Raw genomic sequence first — 19,285 nt, forward strand, 5'->3', positions numbered from 1 at the left:
TTAGAAGATCAGAATTTGTAAGCAATTCTTTTGTACAGCTTCTGCATCAACACTAGTTAGTAGTGAACATCACTAATTGTTGGGTGTGTGGTCTTATGCCACCTACTGCAGATAGAGGTATTCCTTATTTTGTCCTGCCATATGTGGCCTTTTGTGCTACTTCATGTTCGAGGAGACCTGTCCAGAGAGAGTTACCAAGTACTAGAATTTTGCTCCAGCAACATCTCCATGGCCTTATAAACATAGACCTGGACTCAGATTAGCATGAGAATAGGTTTATTGCCTATGTAAGGGCAAAAGGAGGGTTTGTGGTTCTAAAAATTCTGGACCCATGTAATTTACTTTGCCACAGCAGTACGATTTTAGTATCAAAAGACCGATAAAGACTAGTACACTAAGCATGAGCATTTTCGCTCAATTCCAGCAGCGTTTTCACCTCGAAATCGCCATTTTCGTCCTGCACTCGTGGCTCCCATTTTATACACGGCAGCCATTTTAAAAGTTGCCCTCACATAGGCTTATAATACAGTCAGATTTGATTCCAAGGACACGTACACCTTGATTGACTTTTCTCTGACCTGGGCAAGCTGGAACCATTGCCTCAGGCCAAACCTGTTTGGTCAGTCCCTCTCACAGTGGCCGAATCAGATAGCATCAAGGCACACCATGCCATAAAACCCTTATTATCACTCACACACCCTGCCTAATCTTGCTCACACCTGCACCTGCTCTTTTCTTCTTCTTACTTTACGAGGGGGAGGTGCCCGTTTTTATTGGGGGTCCACACTTATCTGATGTAAAATACTAGGCCTTGCCGGGTAATTTATTATGGGTTGGATGACATGAAATATGAGGTTTCATCATGACACTGTTTTTTCCTTTGTAGTGAAAACATGTGAATGACCAACCAAAATGTCAAGAATGTTTGCCTGAAGCTTAAAAAACTGTATATAAGGAAACCTGACTTTGCATTGAAACACAGTCTCCTGAGAACATACAAATCGTGCTGTTGTACTTCTAGGACACTTGTCAATTGGTTGCAGCCAATAAATTCGATCTTTGACTTCACCTAGAAGACTCTGAGTTTCTGTAGTCTGAATCAGGAAAGTACCCGAGGTCTTTGGGTGTACCCTGGCACCGCTGGGTTACCAGATCAGTACCGGTTCTGAAAAACCCAGTACCTCAATCCGGTTCTCCCTTTTAAAACTGAACTTATGAAAAAAGTCATAGAAGCCCCGCCGTTTTGGCCCCACCCATATACATTAGTGGTATGTGGTTCCTTCCCCCTAATTTTTTCAGGAAGATGGACAGCTTACTAAAAGGCCCCCGACTGTGTTTAACACTGATTTTGGAGGCAAGATCTGGATGCACAGGAGTATGATTACATCTCCACCAAAGAAGCACTTCACAAGTATTGTGGGTATGCTGCAGGGCCTGTCTGCTGGCCATGCCCTGCAGCCAACCCTCACTGCGAAAGGCTGACAGCTGTGTGTGGTGTGGGGTTGGGTGATTATAGGGGGTTGGTCACAGTCCCTATGGCCAACTGCCGCCGCTGACTGCCAAAGGCCATGCACGGCAGTGGTCGGAGTAATGTACAGTAATTAACATTACTTTACGTTAATAAACCCTAGAAATTCACTAAAATAACCAAGATTACAGGGACATTATAATTAGGAAATATAATTTGAAAAAACATAAATTCACTTTAAAAACAAAGGTTCCGGGAATATTATTATTAGTTTTTGAATTTACTCGTACAGAACCATAGAAATTCGCAGTTAAAGTTATGGTTATCCCAAATAACTATAACTCGAGCCCTCACCATGCACTATTCCCCCAGATATTACAGCACTCATGACAACTTTTATACCACCATTAAAATTACCAGTGTAACATTAGCAGTCAAATTATTGAAGAGAAAACTGTGCATGGCTGGAGCGTGCAAAATTTCTAAACCTCACATTTTATGTTAAAAACAAAAGGTTGGAAACTAAATTGTATGGGAAACACATAGCAAGTAATACACTATTCCACTCATCCAGCTTCCATCCTCATCACCTAATTAATAGTATCCCTTATGGAGAAAGTTTCAGTCAAGCAAAATTGCAGCAAAACAAAAGAGGCAGCCAAGGCTCTTGGACGTCTGACAGAGAGATTTTTGGCTAGAGATTATTTGAAAAGCTGTTTAGAAACAGCTCAAAGCAAAGTGAATTCCAAAAGTCTGAGAACAGCTTATCTTTGGGAGAGGAAATGTCAAGAAGCAAAAAGCAACAGATCCACACTCACAACTTTCAGCAAACAGGAAGAATCAGTGCGGTCAATAATGCACAGACACTAGCATCTTATTCAGAACGGTCCATCGTTAGGAAAGTTAGCCCATAGAAGCCCTGGACAAGATCTATGAGGGATGAATTAGTTAAAAGGAGCCCATACATTACAAAATTGAAAAATAGTACCTGAGTAAATCAGATGTAAAGCCTGCAGGTATGACAGAAATACTAAAGATTTTGAAATACCCTTTACAAAGTAGAATAAAGCTATAAGAGGCAATTGTCATTGCAAGACAAGCCATGCTGTGTATGTTTGAAAATGTCCTTGTCAGTTGCTCTACGTGGGAAGCACTACGCACTCCGTACACAAAAGAGAGCTAAAGCACTTAAGAGCCATCAAGAATAGAGATAGAATTTATCCAGTGGCTAGACATTTTGAAGAGGAGCACCAAAGCGAGGTTGACGGATTGGTATATTTTGTAACTGATGCAAATCTACTCACTATCAGAGGACAGGAAGAAAGCCTTAAGAAAACTAGAATCCTGATATATCATAGAGTTAAACACAATGAGTCTGGCAGGGCTGAACACAGAAGAAGATATGTACACACATTTATAATGGATTACTCCCTTAAGCAATAGTATTTGCAGCAGTATGAGTTTTTATTTGTACACAAATGGTTTCACTTTAGGGAACAATTTTCATTTTGGTACACTCATTTTCATTTGCATATAAGTGATTGGTATATCAGAAGTTGGACACAGGATAATGGCTGATCCATAACGTAATATATATCAACCAACATCAATACATTCTGAACTGTGTCACATAACCCACTAATACAATAATCTTTTGTTGTAAATTGAAATTACACATCAGCTATATCTAAATAAGTACATAAGGCTATATGATTACGATCAAGGGAACTCATCTAATGTGATGGTGTTGAATGAAATAGTAAGCTAGTTCAGCAGAAAATACATATATAGCTATGACCGTGCAATGAGAAATGGCAACCTACTGTGGGATTTTATGATTCCAGGTACTCAATTTATGGATTTAGTTAATATTGTTGATCTTAATATGACATTTGCCCACTTGGGTATGATGTTATGCAAAATTAGAACGTTTTGGTTGACGGTAAAACAAATATTTCTTTTCTTTTAGCTGCCAGCAACAGATACAGGTGGTCATTACAACCCTGGCGGACGGTGTTAAAGCGGCGGTAAAACCGCCAACAGGCCGGCGCAAAAAAAATTGCAATTACGACCGATGTGTAAACCGCCAACAAAGACAGCCACTTTAACACTCCGACCGCCACGGCTGTACAAACAAACAGCGCGGCGGTCACCGCCAACAGACAGGCGGGAGACAATGTACCGCCCACACTATTATGACAGGCCAATCCGGCACCTTTTCCGGGGCGGCTTCACCGCGGATAAAAACACAGCGGAAATAGGAACTTCGAACGGAAAACGCTCACCTCTACATACCCCACGAGGAATGAGGACACCATGGACCCGGAACTCCAAATTCTCCCTGCGATAGTCTTCCTGCTCCTCTACTAGGAGCACGAACACCGGCGTCGAAGACCACAGTGAGTACTGCACCTACGACACAGGGAAGGGGGGAGGGAAAAAACAGGGACACACACACGCAACACCCCCACCCTCACCCACTACAACACACACAAATGCATATCAATACATCACAGTTACACCCCCCAAAACCCCCCGGAAGAATGCAAAGACATTAGAAAATTAGTGTAACCATTGTAATATATTAAAAACAAGTAGGCAGAAATATATATATACACCATGTACAAAATAACTACCAAGCATAGTAGTCCAGGTAGTGCACTAAGATAGTCCGTGGAACACTGGGACCACACGGTATGGGGGAGGCCCACACAAGATCCCCGACCATGACGGAGAGGACACTGCAGGGGCATCAGATACCAAGAAAACAGGCACCTCAGGGGGTGGGAAAGGGGGGGCACCTCAGCCGCCTGAGTGCACAACGCTAAATCCATGAGGGGGCCACATGTCCACTGTTCCATCCTGGGGAGTGCAAAGCCACAGTCTCACAAGTCTCTACAGTGGGTGGTCTGCCCACTGTTGAATCCTGGGGAGTGCAAAGCCACAGTCTCTCAAGTCTCTACAGTGGGTGGTCTGCCCACTGTTTAATCCTGGGGAGTGCAAAGCCACAGTCTCACAAGTGGATGACAGTCTCCACTGGTTCTGGAGGGGGCATGGTGCCCAGAGTGCTTCATCCTGTTAAGGACAGAGGTAGTGGATGACAGTCTCCACTGGTTCTGGAGGGGGCATGGTGCCCAGAGTGCATCATTCACCCCGTGACGGACTCAGTTTCGTCAGTGCCCCTGCCGCTCATGGGCTAGTGGTGCTTGAGATGGCAGTTCCCTGTTCAGCGGTGCTTCAGATGGCAGTGCCCTGTTCAGTGGTGCTTCAAATGGAAATTCCCTGTTCAGCGGTGCTTGAGATGGCGGTGCCCTGTTCAGCGGTGCTTGAGATGGCAGTGCCTTGTTCTGCCGTGCTTGAGATGGCGGTGCCCTGTTCAGCGGTGCTTGAGATGGCGGTGCCCTGTTCAGCGGTGCTTGAGATGGCGGTGCTCTGTTCAGCGGTGCTTCAGATGGCGGTCTCCATTGCAGGGCCTCAGCTGCTGGCTATCCTTCATTGCCCAGCGGCGCTGGCGGTCCTTCATGGCCCAACGGGCCTTTTGCTGGCGGTCCTTCATGGTCCAGCGGGCCTTTTGCTGGCGGTCCTTCATGGCCCAGCTGGGCTTGTGCTGGCGGTGGCCTCCTGGGCAGCTGGGCTTGTGCTGGTGGTGGCCTCCTGGGCAGCTGGGCTGGTGCTGGCGGTGGCCTCCTGGGCAGCTGGGCTGGTGCTGGCGCTGGCCTCCTGGGCAGCTGGGCTGGTACTGGCGGTGGCCAGCTGGGCTGGTGCTGGCGGTGGCCTCCTGGGCAGCGGGGATGATGGCGGTCTTCTCCGGCGTGCAGCTCTTCCCAGATATGCCGGGTTTCTTGTGGCCCTTCCCCACCTTGGAAGGTGTCACAGCTGACTCCACACTCCCAACGGGACCCCTGGGAGCGGCTTTGGTGGCTGGAGTCTTCCCCCTCTCCTGCCGGGCACTGGCCAACTTCTGATGCTTCACAGGTGGGGGACTGTCTGTGTTGTGGCTCCGTGCCACACTGGCCGGTGCACTCCACATTCCGGTGACTACAGGCACCACTGGTCCCGGAGATGTTGTGACTGAGGTGCTAGTTTGGGACCTATGAGACGGACGGGGTGGGGGAGGTGTGGGAAAGAGGTCAAGGTTGGACAGGAAAAGTTTTTTGGACACACTGGGACAGGTAGCTGGAGTGGGTTTGGGAGTGGAGGAGGAGGTGGTGGTTGTAGGAGGTGTACGTTTGGTGACTTTTGGGTGAAGGTGCATGCCCTGGAGGCTGTCGTGAGGTGGATGACTGTTGGGGGGGGGTGTGCCTGTGTTTGTGTATCTCGGGAGGGGGCGTCACAGACACACTGGGAGAGGACACAGGGGACGTGTGAATGGTAGTGGGGGTGGTGACTGCACGTGAGCGGGGTGTGGTGGTGGGTGTGCTGGAGAGGGACGTAGTGGCTGTAGAGGTAGTGCATGCAGGTGTGAGTGTAAATGAGACTGGGAGGGAGGAGGGAGACGAGGAGGAGGGGGACACAGTGGAGGCAGTGGATGTTGGTGTATCTACATGTGTTTGATGCTTGCGTGAGTGCCTGTGGGATGTGTGGTGCTTATGTTTGCCTGAGCTTCCCTTGGGTGTTTACGTGTGTGCATGTTGGTCTGTAGGTGTGCTTGGGATAGGCTGAGGTACAGGGGATTGGGTCGGGTTGAGGAAGTTGGAGGAAGGAGGCTAGAGACGGGGACAATGGCTGCTATCAGTGCTGAGGTCAGAGTCTGAAAAGCTTGGTGAAGGGCCGCCTGACCAGAATGAATGCCCTCCAGGAATGCATTGGTTTGTTGCAACTGCCTCTCTACACCCTGGATGGCATTCAAAATGGTAGGCTGCCCAACAGTGAGGGACCTGAGGAGGTCAATGGCCTCCTCACTGAGGGCAGCAGGGGTGACAGGGGCAGAGCCTGAGGTGCCTGGGGCGAAGGTGATGCCCACCCTCCTGGGTGAGCGGGCACGGGCAAAGGCTGAGGGGCTGCTAGGATGGCGGTGCTGGTAGGGGGGGTGGCGGCTGTACCTATAAATGGGGGGGGCACAGATGTTGCCACCACCACAAGGGAGCTCCCATAAGAGGACGAGTCCGTGTCGCTGGTGTCAGCTCCTGTCCCTGCCGTGGAGCTCCCCTCGCCCTCCGTCCCACTGGTGAATTCACACTCCGTAGTGTCGCCCTCCAGGGCCATGTGGGATGCAGCTCCCTCGTGCTCCGTTGCCACTGCTCCTCCGCCTGATGATGCTAATGCACACAAGAACGGGGATACCACAAAAAAGGGGGGGAAGACAGAAGAAAGACATGTTGAGTGCATGCATTACCGCTACCGTTGGCAGACACGACAGACACAGAAGCCCCCTGCACTACGCCGCGCTCTTGGGCTCCACTGTTCAATTTCTGGGAAATGGCCTACTATGGACGACATCTGCACACATAGGTGACACAGGGGCATGACTAGCTGTACTTGGCACTCTACAGATGTGGGCCGGGGTGCCACATGGCCTGACATATGGAGGGGCCTTGCCTACGGAACTCGCCCTGGCCTAGGGAAACCCACAGCCCTCCTCCCTCACCCAGACACCTCCACTGCACGCAAAGTCAGCAGAATGAAAGTGTACTCACCCCCTTGTGGCTGCTGTGATGCCCTCAAGCACCCATCCAACTCCGGGTAGGCCACCGCCAGGATCCTGAACATCAGGGGGGTCATGGTGCGATGGGCACCCCTCCCACGTTGGGAGGCCATCCCCAGCTGAGCCTCCGCCGTCTTCTTGCTCCAGCGGCGAATGTCCTCCCATCTTTTCCGTCTGTGGTAGACCCCCAAGGTCCGGACGTCCTTGGCGATGGCACGCCAAATATCTTTCTTCTGGTAGGCGCTGACCTACATGAAATGTACAGGGGAAAAAGAGAAGTTATTACCAACTGCACCGTCAAAGTGATTGGCCCCCATCCCTACCCTTGCCATGTGGCACATGCATTCACCGTCTTTCATGCACTCAGCACTCTCCCCCCTTCCTTCTTACATCCAGCTCTCTCCACACAGGCATAGCCCATACATCATGCTCCCTGTGTACTTACCTGTTTGTCTGGAGGACCGTAGAGTAGCGTGTACTGGGGAGGACCACATCCACGAGTTTTTCCAACTCCTCCGATGTGAAGGCAGGGGCTCTTTCCCCAGACACTCGAGCCATTGTCTCTTCCAGACCGAGGTCACAGCAGCACTTGCAGTGTAGGTCCTCTCTTGTCGAAGATCAGGTATCGAGTGATTGAAGTGATAGAAAATGGCGGTCATGTCCGCGGCGGTGCGTACCGTCACCGCCGGCGTACATCGCCATTGGCTCCTGGGATGCATAGGGTCCAATGTTAACCAATGCAGCATTGCGCCGCGGTCTTCGACCGCCTACCACAACGGTGTACAACGCCAGCGCAGTTACCTCACATCCCATTGTCCCAATTTACAGGTCAGGCAACCGCCATTTCAGGGGCCCACATGGCTTCATTTCCAACTGCGTCACTCATACCTAGGCCTAGACTCAACACACATACAGGCCACCTTTTGTGTATGATAGGTGTTCTGTGTAAACTGTGGGTATGTACCTCTGAGTTGTTTAACTCTGTGCTCACTGTTGTCCTTCACAGGCACGGTCCGCTGGGACATGTGAGGAGATGGCGGCATCCTCCGGTGTACCGACCGTTGGTGGACCTGTTGACAATGGAGGAGCGACATTTGATTATCACATACAGGCTTGACCGTGCCACAATCCAGGAATTGTGTACCCAGTTGGAGCCAGACCTGATGTCAGCAATCCGCCATCCCACAGGAATCCCCCCTCAAGTGCAGGTGCTGTCAGTGCTCCATTTCCTTGCAAGTGGTTCCTTTCAGACAACAGTGGCCATGGCATCAGGGATGTCCCAGCCTATGTTTTCCAACGTATTGTCCAGAGTGTTGTCTGCCCTTCTGGAACACATGTGGAGCTACATCGTTTTCCCTCAGGTGGAGGATTTGCCTACAGTGAAAGGGGATTTCTATGCCCTGGGACACATCCCCAACATCATAGGTGCCATTGATGGGACACATGTGGCTTTGGTACCCCCCCAAAGGAGTGAACATGTGTACAGAAACCGGAATAGTTATAATTCGATGAATGTACAGATGGTATGTTTAGCAGACCAGTACATCTCCCATGTGAATGCCAAGTTCCCTGGCTCAGTGCATGACGCCTACATCCTGCGGAAAGCAGCATCCCTTATGTGATGGGTCAACTCCAGAGGCACCGTGTGTGGCTATTAGGTGAGCACCTGGAAGCAAGTCAGTGGGAATGGTTGTTTGGGTCTGGGGATATCCCTCCAGGTTGGTGCGTGTCTAACAGTTGTCCCTCACCATTTGCAGGTGACTTTGGTTACCCCAACCTGTCATGGCTACTGACCCCAGTGAGGAATCCCAGGACAAGGGCAGAGGAATGCTACAATGAGGCCCATGGGCTAACTAGGAGGGTGATATTGCGGACCTTCGGCCTCCTGAAGGCCAGGTTCAGGTGCCTCCATATGACAGGTGGATCCCTATTCTACTCACCAAAGAAGGTGTGCCAGATCATCGTGGCCTGCTGTATGCTTCATAACTTGGCTTTGCAACGGCAGGTGCCTTTTCTGCAGGAGGATGGTCCAGATAGCGGTGTTGTTACAGCTGTGGAGCCTGTGGACAGTGAAGACGAGAAAGCAGGGGAAGAAGACATGCACAACAGGGACTCAGTGATCCAGCAATATTTCCAGTGAGACACAGGTAAGAATACAAACCTGCCTACTACATGTACTTTAACACTACTACCTCTCTACTGTGTGTCGTTTTCACCCAGTGTATGGTCACTGAGTTGTCACTTTCCCTTACGATTTCACAGATGTGGGTCCCACTGTGTGACATCTGCTTAGATTCCTCATGGACTAGAGCTGTGTGACATAGGTATGTTGACATTAAACTTGAAAGAGCATTTTGTCACTGTAATTGCTAATACTCTTTTTCGAAATCACAGACAGACTCCAGATTGTTTTGTGCTTTAAGTGTGTTTATTTAAGTGCTCAATATTAGAGGGGGTAGTGAAATGGTGAGGGGTGATGGTGGAGGAATGTCCATGGCAGAGTCCAGTCTATTAGTCTTACAGGTGCATTGCCCATATGGGCATAGGAGGTGGAGCTGGGGCAGTTTCATTATGAACAGGGTGACAAAGTGGGACAGTAGGATGACAATCAGGGCGGTCTCATTTCTTGGCGGGGGTCTTGGCATCATGCTCTATCTTTGTCCTGGATCCCGAACTAGCGCCGGCGGAGGTGGTGGGCAGTTCATCGTCCATGCTAGTGTCAGGGGCTCCTTGTCGTGCCACAGTGTCCCTCCTGGTGTCCACAAGTTCCTTCAGCACCCCTACGATGGTGCCCAGGGTGGAGCTGATGGTTCTGAGTTCCTCCCTGAACCTCATATACTGTTCCTCCTGCAGGCGCTGGGTCTCCTGAAACTGCCAGTACTGTTGCCATCGTCTCCTGGGAGTGGTGGTAGGCTCCCATGATGGAGGAGAGGGCCTCGTGGAGAGTGGGTTCCCTTGGCCTGTCCGCCCCCTCTTGCACAGCAGCCCTCCCAGTTCCCCTGTGTTCCTGGGCCTCCGTCCCCTGCACGGTGTGCCCACTACCACTGCCCCCAAGTCCCTGTTGTTGTTGGGGTGGTGGGTTATCCTCGGTTCCCTGTAGTGGTGGACACACTGCTGATTGATGTGTCCTGGGGACGGAGGTATGGGCCCGCTGGGTGGGTGCTGTGCTGGTGTTTCCAGAGGGTGGAAGGTCTGTAGTGGCCTGTGACTGGGTGATGGGAACTGACTGTCCCGAGGTCCCCGATGGGCAGAGCTGGTCATCTAGATCCAGTTGGACAGAGGTGCTGTCATCACTGTGGGCCTCTTCTGTTGGTGGTGTGGACATGTGTCGACCCTCCTGTCCGGTGACGTTGGGTAGGGGTCCTGCAGGGGTATAAAAGGATGGTTATTACATCTGTGTGTGTCATGGTGTGCAATGGGTGGATGACCGTGTACCCCAGTGCTTGCATTCCTCTGTGAGACCTTGTGTGAGGATGGTTTAAGGGGTTGTATGGGTATGTGCAGTGGGCATGCTTTAGTGATGGGTGTCCATGGTTTGTTGTTGCATGCAGGGCTTGGTGTTGGTATGGGTGGTTTGTGATGTTGGGACATATGTGAGGAGTTGGGGTGCCTTGGGGTGAGGGTGAGGGTGGGGGTATGTGATAGCATGCAGGTAGGGTGGGGGTTGTAATAGTTAAGATTTGACTTACCAGAGTCCATTCCTCCACCTACTCCTGCGAGGCCCTCAGGATGCAGAATCTCCAAGACCTGCTCCTCCCATGTTGTTAGTTGTGGGGGAGGAGGTGAGGGTCCGCCGCCAGTCCGCTGAACCGCCAGGTGGTGTCTTGAGACCACGGAACGCACCTTCCCTTGTAGGTCGTTCCACCGCTTCCTGATGCCCTCCCGATTTCTTGGGTGCTGTCCCACTGCGTTGACCCTGCCCACTATTCTTCGCCATAGCTCCATCTTCATTGCAATGGAGGTGTGCTGCACCTGTGCTCCGAATAGCTGTGGCTCTACCCTAGGACGATTTCCTCCATCATGACCCTGAGCTCCTCCTCCGAGTACCTGGGGTGTCTTTGCTGTGCAATGGGGTGGTGTAGGTGCTGTGTGGGGTGGAGTGTGTGGTGATATGTCTGCTGATATGTAGTGGTGTGTTGTGTGAGGTGCGTGGAAGTTCTATGGGTGATGTTGTTGTGTGCCTGTGGATGCTGTTGTTCTTGCTAGTGCTGTCTCTCTCTGGCCTTCTTTCGGAATTTTTTGTCGTGGGGGTTTGTGGGTGTTGTGGGTGTGTGTTTTATATTGTATTGGGTGAGTGGGAGTGGTGTGTGTATGTGTATCAGGTGTGTGTATTTTGAATTGTCCAATGTGGCTGTGTTTTGTAAGAGTGTGTTTATTTTGAGCGCGGCAGTGTGTACCGCCAATGGAATACCCCGGTTGAAAGACCGCCGCATGGCTTCGTGTGTTGTGATAGTGTGGGCGTATTTCTGTTGGTGTGAAGGTGTTGGTTTTGTTTTCGCCAGTTTATCACTGACCTTTGGTGTGGTGGACTTGTGTGGGTGTCTGAATTTTGGCGGATTCCGAAATGTTGGTCATAATAGCTATGGTGGAATTCTGCGGCTGCGGCGGTGTGTTGGCGGTCTTCTGCACGGCGGTAAGTGGCTTTTACCGCCAGTGTTGTAATTACCGCCACAATGTCTTCCCTTGGAGTTAAATATGTGACAGATGTGGAATAGTGCAATACCTAGTTGGAATAATTGAATGTTAGTACATTTTATTTGTTGTTTTGAGTGGTTGAAATTTACCCATTCGGGTATGATGGTATGCTTAATTAGAAGAGCATAGCCAATTGCAGAAAACTATGGGCCTCATTACAATACTGGTGGTCACAAGACCGCCTGCCAGCCTCGCGGTGGTGGTCGGACTGCAGCGGCTGTGGCGGTCTGTCCGCCACATTATGAAATTGACAGGCATACCCGCCTAAAGACCGCTATCCCCACCAGGATCAAAGATCCCACCAGACTGACGGCGGTACTGGTTGTAATCAGCCAGGGAGGCGCTAAACACAAAGCCGCCATGCTGATTACGTTCCTTGCTCTCTGCCAGCCTTTACATGGCGGTTTCCCCACTATGAAAAGGCTGGCAGAGAACAAGTGAAGGGGGGCATAGGGGGACCCCTGCACTATACCAGGGCATGCCCATGGCATGGGCAGCGAAGGGGCCCACCTGCCCAACACATCGGAATGTGCACTGTTTGCTTTGTACAGTACGCATTCTGAGACTGCTGGTCGGCCCCCTCTGTACAACGAGATAGCACTTGGCTCCTTTAAGGGAGCTGAGTGCTGTCTCATAGCACTGTGCTGGCTGGTCAGACCAGCGGGAATGCTCTATTTCAAGATGTCCACCAGTCAGCCAGGTCAGGCCGGCAGAAACCTTGTAATACAGCGTGCAGTGGTGTCCTCCGCACAAGTTTGGCAGTCCCTCATTGGGACCGCCAAACTCGTAATGAGCCCCTATATTTCAGTGTTTACTACTGCCACCAACAAATACAATAGCTCCCTTCTTAGAAAAATATGTGGGACTATATGCAGTATATAGAGTGATTTATTAGATGTTAACACATTTAAGTGGTAGATTGTCTTTGATTGCGTAAAGAAATATTTTTATAACTGATTTTGCAGTAGCTCAAATAAACATCACAAATTTGCAACTTTCAATTGCTGTCAGCCCATTTTTTGGATTGAAGAAAGCGACTTTGGTGACTTAATTCGTAGGTTGCTGACTCCAATATGCTGATGTACACACCGCTTAGAAGCAGGAAGGCATTCAGCAGAACTATATATATATATGTACATATATATATATATATATATATATATATATATATATATATATATATATATATATATATATAAATATATATATATGTACAAATATATATATATATGTATATATACAGTATATATAATATGTATATATTTTAACTTAAATATTGGTAATCACATTCATCTCTAGTAAACTTCATGGATTTCCTTTCCATAATTTCATCTTCATATTTTCTAAGTTTTTTCCATCTTTGACTGTAACTCATTTATTTCTTTATTCTGCTGTTCCTTTCCAATTCTTTCGTTAAGGATTCAATTTTTGCAGGTAATGTTACATTTTATTCTTCCATGCCTTCTCAGGTGGGTAAAAACATGATGCTAAACCCCTAGGTATCATTCCACACTCCAGATTGTTTGAGAGTGATGTCATCTCCCACCACTGCTGTGACTCTTTTCATCTTGCTTTTTCCAATTCTTTAGTTATATAAGCTAGTGTTCTGTTAATTTGCCATGTGCCTCTCTTAAAATGTCAGATTTTACTGTGTCACAAAATGTGCGTTCCTCAGCTAATTTCCATCTTGATGGCCTATCCTCCATACTAATGGTAGATAATGTCTATTTTTTATGTTTATTTTTTATATGCTCATCAAGATTTATTTCAGTGGTTTCAATGTCCACCTCCTACTTGTTGTGGTTCACTCCAAATTCAAGTTCTCCTACTTATGCTCTCTCACATTTCGAGCCACTCAGGAATAATTAAACTTATTTCTTTTATAATCTACCCTTGATTATTAAAGGTTAAAGTCCATTCTCAATATGTTTTCCCGTTGATTTCACACATATCCAGCTTCAACCAAATTCCCAGCACCAATTAATCCCAGCTTTAATGTTGTAGTTTCAGCTTCATGCACCTTAAATCTATTGTGCTAATCTTTTGGCTGCTCAAAACGGACTACACCATACCCATTTAAGGGAATTGCAGGCTCGCTAACATGACCTCCCTGCCTCCCGAAACCAGCACTAACTTTCCAATGGCAGTGGGCGGTAGTGATTTCCTGTTTTTTTTATATGGTTCCCCATCTGTTGCTGTGCATCTCACGTATGCCTGCTGTTATATGTATGTGTGTGTGTGTATATGTATACATATATATATATATATATATATATATATATAGATACATAAATTCACTGAAAAAACTAAAGTTACTTTATAGTTAGGTTCTGAATTTACTTGCACAAAACTATTGGAATTCAGCAGTTATAGTTAACACAAGTAACTATAAATTGTGCCCTAATGTAAATATAACTCACACCGCCGTCAGGCACAGTTTTCTCATCAATAATGTTTTTGCAAATGTTGCCATGATAATATGTAGATGCCACAGACGGTGTCATCAATGATGTAATATGTGGAGTCATTAGATGTGCACGGCGAAGGCACGAGTAATAGTTACCTTAGGGCACGAGTTATAGTTACTTGAGTTAACCATAACTATAACTGCTGAACTTCAATGGTTTTGTGTGAGTGCATTCAGAACCAATATATAACACCCCTGTAACCTCTTTTTTTAATAGTAAATTTTTATGATTTTAGCACACAAATATGTAAATATAATCAGCGCCAAGCACGACCTAAGACCTTGAATTTGTAGTGAAGGCTGAAGGCCATGCGCGGCAGTGGTTGGCCGAAGGGCCTTGCCAATGGCCAGACCCAGCAGCCAACCCTCCTGCATGCACCGAAATCCAAGCTGCACACGGCCTTCAGCCATGCACAGCATGAGTTTGAATGCACTGGGTGTTTTTTTTTCAATATTTCTCTGGATCCACGGATACCCTGGTGGATCCGAGGGTACACACAGCTGTGGATTCACCCTTGGATCCATAGATCGGACAAAACAAAATAAGTGGCCAGGTTTTTGCCCACTAGGGGTTCCTAAGGGACTCCTCTATGTGTCCAGATGGGTCAGGATACCTGACCCCTTATGTGTTTTTGCACTCTTACTTTCCCACCCCCCAGACTTTTCTGTCAGGGTGCGGCCAGCTTATCAGGGCCTTACTTTTCGCCCGGATCCACGAATAAGGACCAGGATCCACGGGTCTGGATCTGCATCCCTATATATCTATACTTTAAACTCTAATATCTCAGAAACTACTGAACAGATTTACACCAAATCACAAAAAAGCGTAATCTGCGTATCAAGATCTAGCTTTCTGCCCTATTTGGTGTAATTCTGTCCAGCATTTTGGGCTGTAAGGGTGTTTAAAGACCCTATTGGAAAATGAATGAGGAAAACATGTTTTGGGACCCCCCCTTTTTCTCAGCCCCCACTTGATGAGTCACCCCGAAAATTTTAAGATAGCAGTTGATCTGAGCAAAGTATACGTTTTAAAAGTTTCGTGAAGATTCGTCATGCGGTGCAAAAAAATCACTCTTCCTATGGATACTAGGTCCTTACTATAACTACCTACTGGCGACCTCTATATACAATTTATATATATATTTTAACATCATATAAACATTTAATAATGTCATTAAAAAATACATAAAGTTTTTCAAGTTTTATTTAAATACATAAATGTATTCAACTCATAACTTGTAATAAAATTTGCTACATAGTCTACAATAATAAAAATGTAATGAGGTTGGGACTTTTTTTGTAAATTATTGTTCACAACCTATTTATAATTTATATTATTATATTCAAATGTAATAATTATTTAGTGCACATTTTTTCATGTGTTCATGTGTTGTAACATTTAGTTATATTAGTTGTAGATTAATAATAAATTAGGTGAATTTACTTTGTATTATTATATATTAACATAATTTTATAATTTTCTTGAAGCGTGTGAAACTGTAAAATGTTCCCCATACTTTTCCATAGGCAGATCAGTAGAGATCAGTGGTGGAGATCACCACCCACATGTGCAGAGTGATTATCAGTAACTTTACTATCTAGTAGAAGGAGGCTGCACCCCCTTCTTTGAGTAGGTGGATACCTATAAATCTATTCCTAGGTGTAACTCAACACTTGGAAATGGTAAATAGCAAAAACATACACCGTACATAATGTTAGTAAACGAGCATGTGTATATTAACTTTGTGATTCAGAGAGTTTCATCTCTTAAAAACAGTATGTGATAGGAGATAAGACATATAGGAAATGCATCCTTTCTAAAAACAGCGTATTGGCTACCAGCATACTCATATTGTAATTCATCTATAAATGATCAGTTTGATTAAGACATTGTATCATGATAACTCCAAAAACATTCAAAATTGAAAAGGGGCGTACACAAAAACAATGAGAAAGAAAGAGTACTGTGACAACATGTAACTATAATTGCTGAACAACGTATAACTCAGTGAGATTGACAAATATATTAAAAGAATGAGATAACTCTAAAAGAAACCCAATATCATGCAAATAGACTTTATTTCTGACTTGAAATTGTGTTATATTTCAGGCTTCCAAAGAAACTGAAGAAGGTTTAACATATGCCAGTCTGAACTTTCAAGAGAACTCCAAGTCTCAAAAACATGGATCTGACCACACAAGGCAACTTGAAATTGATGATGCTCGCAAGTCTAACACAGATACCTATGCTAGCGTTTCAATAAACAATTAAATCTGAGTTCATAAGACATGTATTTTATTTATTAAATGATTTTTAGATGGTATCCAAATGTCCAGGTTTTTAAGTACATTGAAAGAATAACTCATATGGCAAATCTAAAGGCTGCCATTAGGAGCACAACATTGAATGGGTCGTACAAACCAAAGACAACCTGCAGGTATTCTTTCCTAGAGAACTGAAGTACAAAGCAGTTTTTTGGTTGCAAATGCTCTAATTTAGAGACGCATTTTAGGAATCTGTATCTTTTTAGCACCTCCTAGAATGTGTTTAGAACTGGATGAGGTATCCCTATTTGGAAGCGCATGTTGTAGCCATCCGTTCCAAAACAGCATTTTCTATCCATGTCTTAATAGTTTAGGACCAGAATCGTAAGTGTAAACCATTGAAAAGTACCGATCACCAAGTGGGGGTCGTAAGCCACTGGCATAGGGGATCCCTTCCACTTTAAAAATAGTAAAAGATTGGAAGTAGGCAGTGGTAAATAGGCCACTCCAAACTTTGATTAAGGTAAACGTTTCTTTTCAAACACAGCCTAGTTTCGGTTCAGGAAAATGGGCTGCATCTAAAAAAAAAAGTTTACTTTACTGCAATCACAGAGATGGTGGTTTGCTGACTCCTGTAGGCCATCATCTCTCTGATGATATCTAATCATAGTGAGTTGTAATTTGTGGCCTACTCAATAATATTCATGAGGTAGGCCGCATTCCAACCAAACTATGCTTTGAATTCAAGAACTGAAGAATTAGAGCATAGGTCTGTTCTTAAAACATCTTACTTGCAAAAAATATGGGCTGCAGTTTGTGACCAGTAATTTGTGTCTAGATATATATGCATCTGACCCTTGATTTCCAGTGAATTTTTAAGACATGAACGTAGAAGTCTCTCTGAATTTCTGTCATATCATATTGCATATCCCAGGAAAAAGAACTGCAAATGATTAGCACCTAGCTTTTTAACATATTTGTTGGGGCGGGTGGTTGCTTATTCTAATTTGAAAAATAACTACTATCTGTAAAAGATGTATAAACTACCCAATACTTTTAAACATAATAGTGCTTCCCCAATGAGAAATGTTGGACTCCGCATGAGTTTTTATGTAGTCACATTCTCAAGCTGGTAACCAGTGTTGCTTCTCCAAGACTAGTGTCTTTCTGTTAAATCTCGGACTGGGAGAAATTATATACATTTAATTACTTTGTCCCATTTGTACATTTCCACCATTTTCTTCAGAAAAGGTCCCCTTTTAGCTTATTATAATAATTCTGCCTTGTTGGCTAGCTATTTATTTCATCCTCAACACACGATATTCTAATATTCAGTTTGTGAGGTTTTTAGATGTTTGTGAAGAAAAGTATCAAAAGAAAATAATGTATTGACAGGCAGTTTCTTGGCTGTCCAAAACCATTCTCATATTATTTAGTTTGGAAGTCTCCAAAACAAAAGTGCAAAAGATCATCATTCACGCAGTCTTATATCCCATAAATTATGCAACATTGTATGAAATGTAACATATATATTACATGTTGGAACAGGCTTTCCTCAGGAATGATAAAATGCAGTGAATGTAGCAATATTTCAAATATTACTAGGGCAAAAACTGATCCCAGTGATGCCAAGGAGCATGCATTACCATTCATTATTTCTAGAAGCTCATTTTTAACTTACATTCATATTGAGTATGTACCAAATGTGGGACCAACTTGGCAAAGGTGTCCGGTATCATACTATTTATGTTTTAGATAGTAAATTGTAATTGTTGACTTTCTTTAAACAAATGTAGCTTTGTAACTATTCCTTTCATGTATGTACTGCTGTACATTTCAAGATATTGGAAGTCTGTGACCGTCTACAGGAATGAGACTGAAGGCCAAATTCCTTTATAAAGGCATGGAACTCCTAGGTGACTTTCAATATCGTTGTAACACCTTGCAGAGGGTGTTTATTCCTTATAATATCTGATCAAACCATTATCCTTTCCACAAACCATTTTCATCCCTGCTGTCTTGCTCTTTTATATGCCAGAGATAGTGTGTTTGCATTTATCAAGAATAAAAACCAAATATGCACTGTTAAATTAAACACAACAAAAAGTAGCAAATTGTTGCAAAGATATATTAGAGTCAGATTAATATAAATCAGATTTAAAAATGTTGTAGCTCAGAATGTGCAGAAACGTGCAGAGAGACTCTGGGCCTCATTATGACCCTGGCGGTACAGAACCGCCAGGGTCAACGGGGGCGGGAGCACCGCCGACAGGCCGGCGGTGCTCCCTTGGGCATTCCGACCGCGGCGGTAACGCCGCGGTCGGACCGGGACAACTGGCGGTCTCCCGCCAGTTTCCCGCTGCCCAAATGAATCCTCCAAGGCGGCGCAGCATGCTGCGCCGCCTTGGGGATTCTGACACCCCCTACCGCCATCCTGTTCCTGGCGGTTCGCCCGCCAGGAACAGGATGGCGGTAGGGGGTGTCGCGGGGCCCCTGGGGGCCCCTGCAGTGCCCATGCCAATGGCATGGTCACTGCAGGGGCCCCCGTAAGAGGGCCCCGCTAGTATTTCACTGTCTGCATAGCAGACAGTGAAATACGCGATGGGTGCAGTAGCACCCGTCGCACCTTCCCACTCCGCCGGCTCGATTACGAGCCGGCTTCATCGTGGGAAGGTTGTTTTCCCCTGGGCTGGCGGGCGGCCTTTTGGCGGCCGCCCGCCAGCCCAGGGGAAAACTTGGAATACCC

General features: G+C 46.2%; 1 protein-coding gene across 5 annotated transcripts in view; it reads left to right on the forward strand.

Annotated features, from left to right (window-relative positions):
• The window catches only part of C6H1orf162 (chromosome 6 C1orf162 homolog), a 496,481-nt gene extending 477,573 nt beyond the window's left edge, over positions 1–18,908 (forward strand). For all 5 annotated transcript variants that reach the window (XR_011204854.1, XM_069238647.1, XM_069238649.1 and 2 more), the window contains one exon: positions 16,385–18,908. Coding sequence is in view for 4 of the 5 variants with exons in the window: in XM_069238647.1 (XP_069094748.1) it covers positions 16,385–16,546 (162 nt within the window). In the remaining variant the exon portion in view is untranslated. The remainder of the gene's footprint in view (positions 1–16,384) is intronic.
• The last annotated feature ends 377 nt before the right edge of the window (positions 18,909–19,285 follow it).

The sequence above is a fragment of the Pleurodeles waltl genome, chromosome 6 (genome assembly GCF_031143425.1).
Source record: "Pleurodeles waltl isolate 20211129_DDA chromosome 6, aPleWal1.hap1.20221129, whole genome shotgun sequence".
NCBI classification, from domain to species: Eukaryota; Metazoa; Chordata; class Amphibia; order Caudata; family Salamandridae; genus Pleurodeles; species Pleurodeles waltl.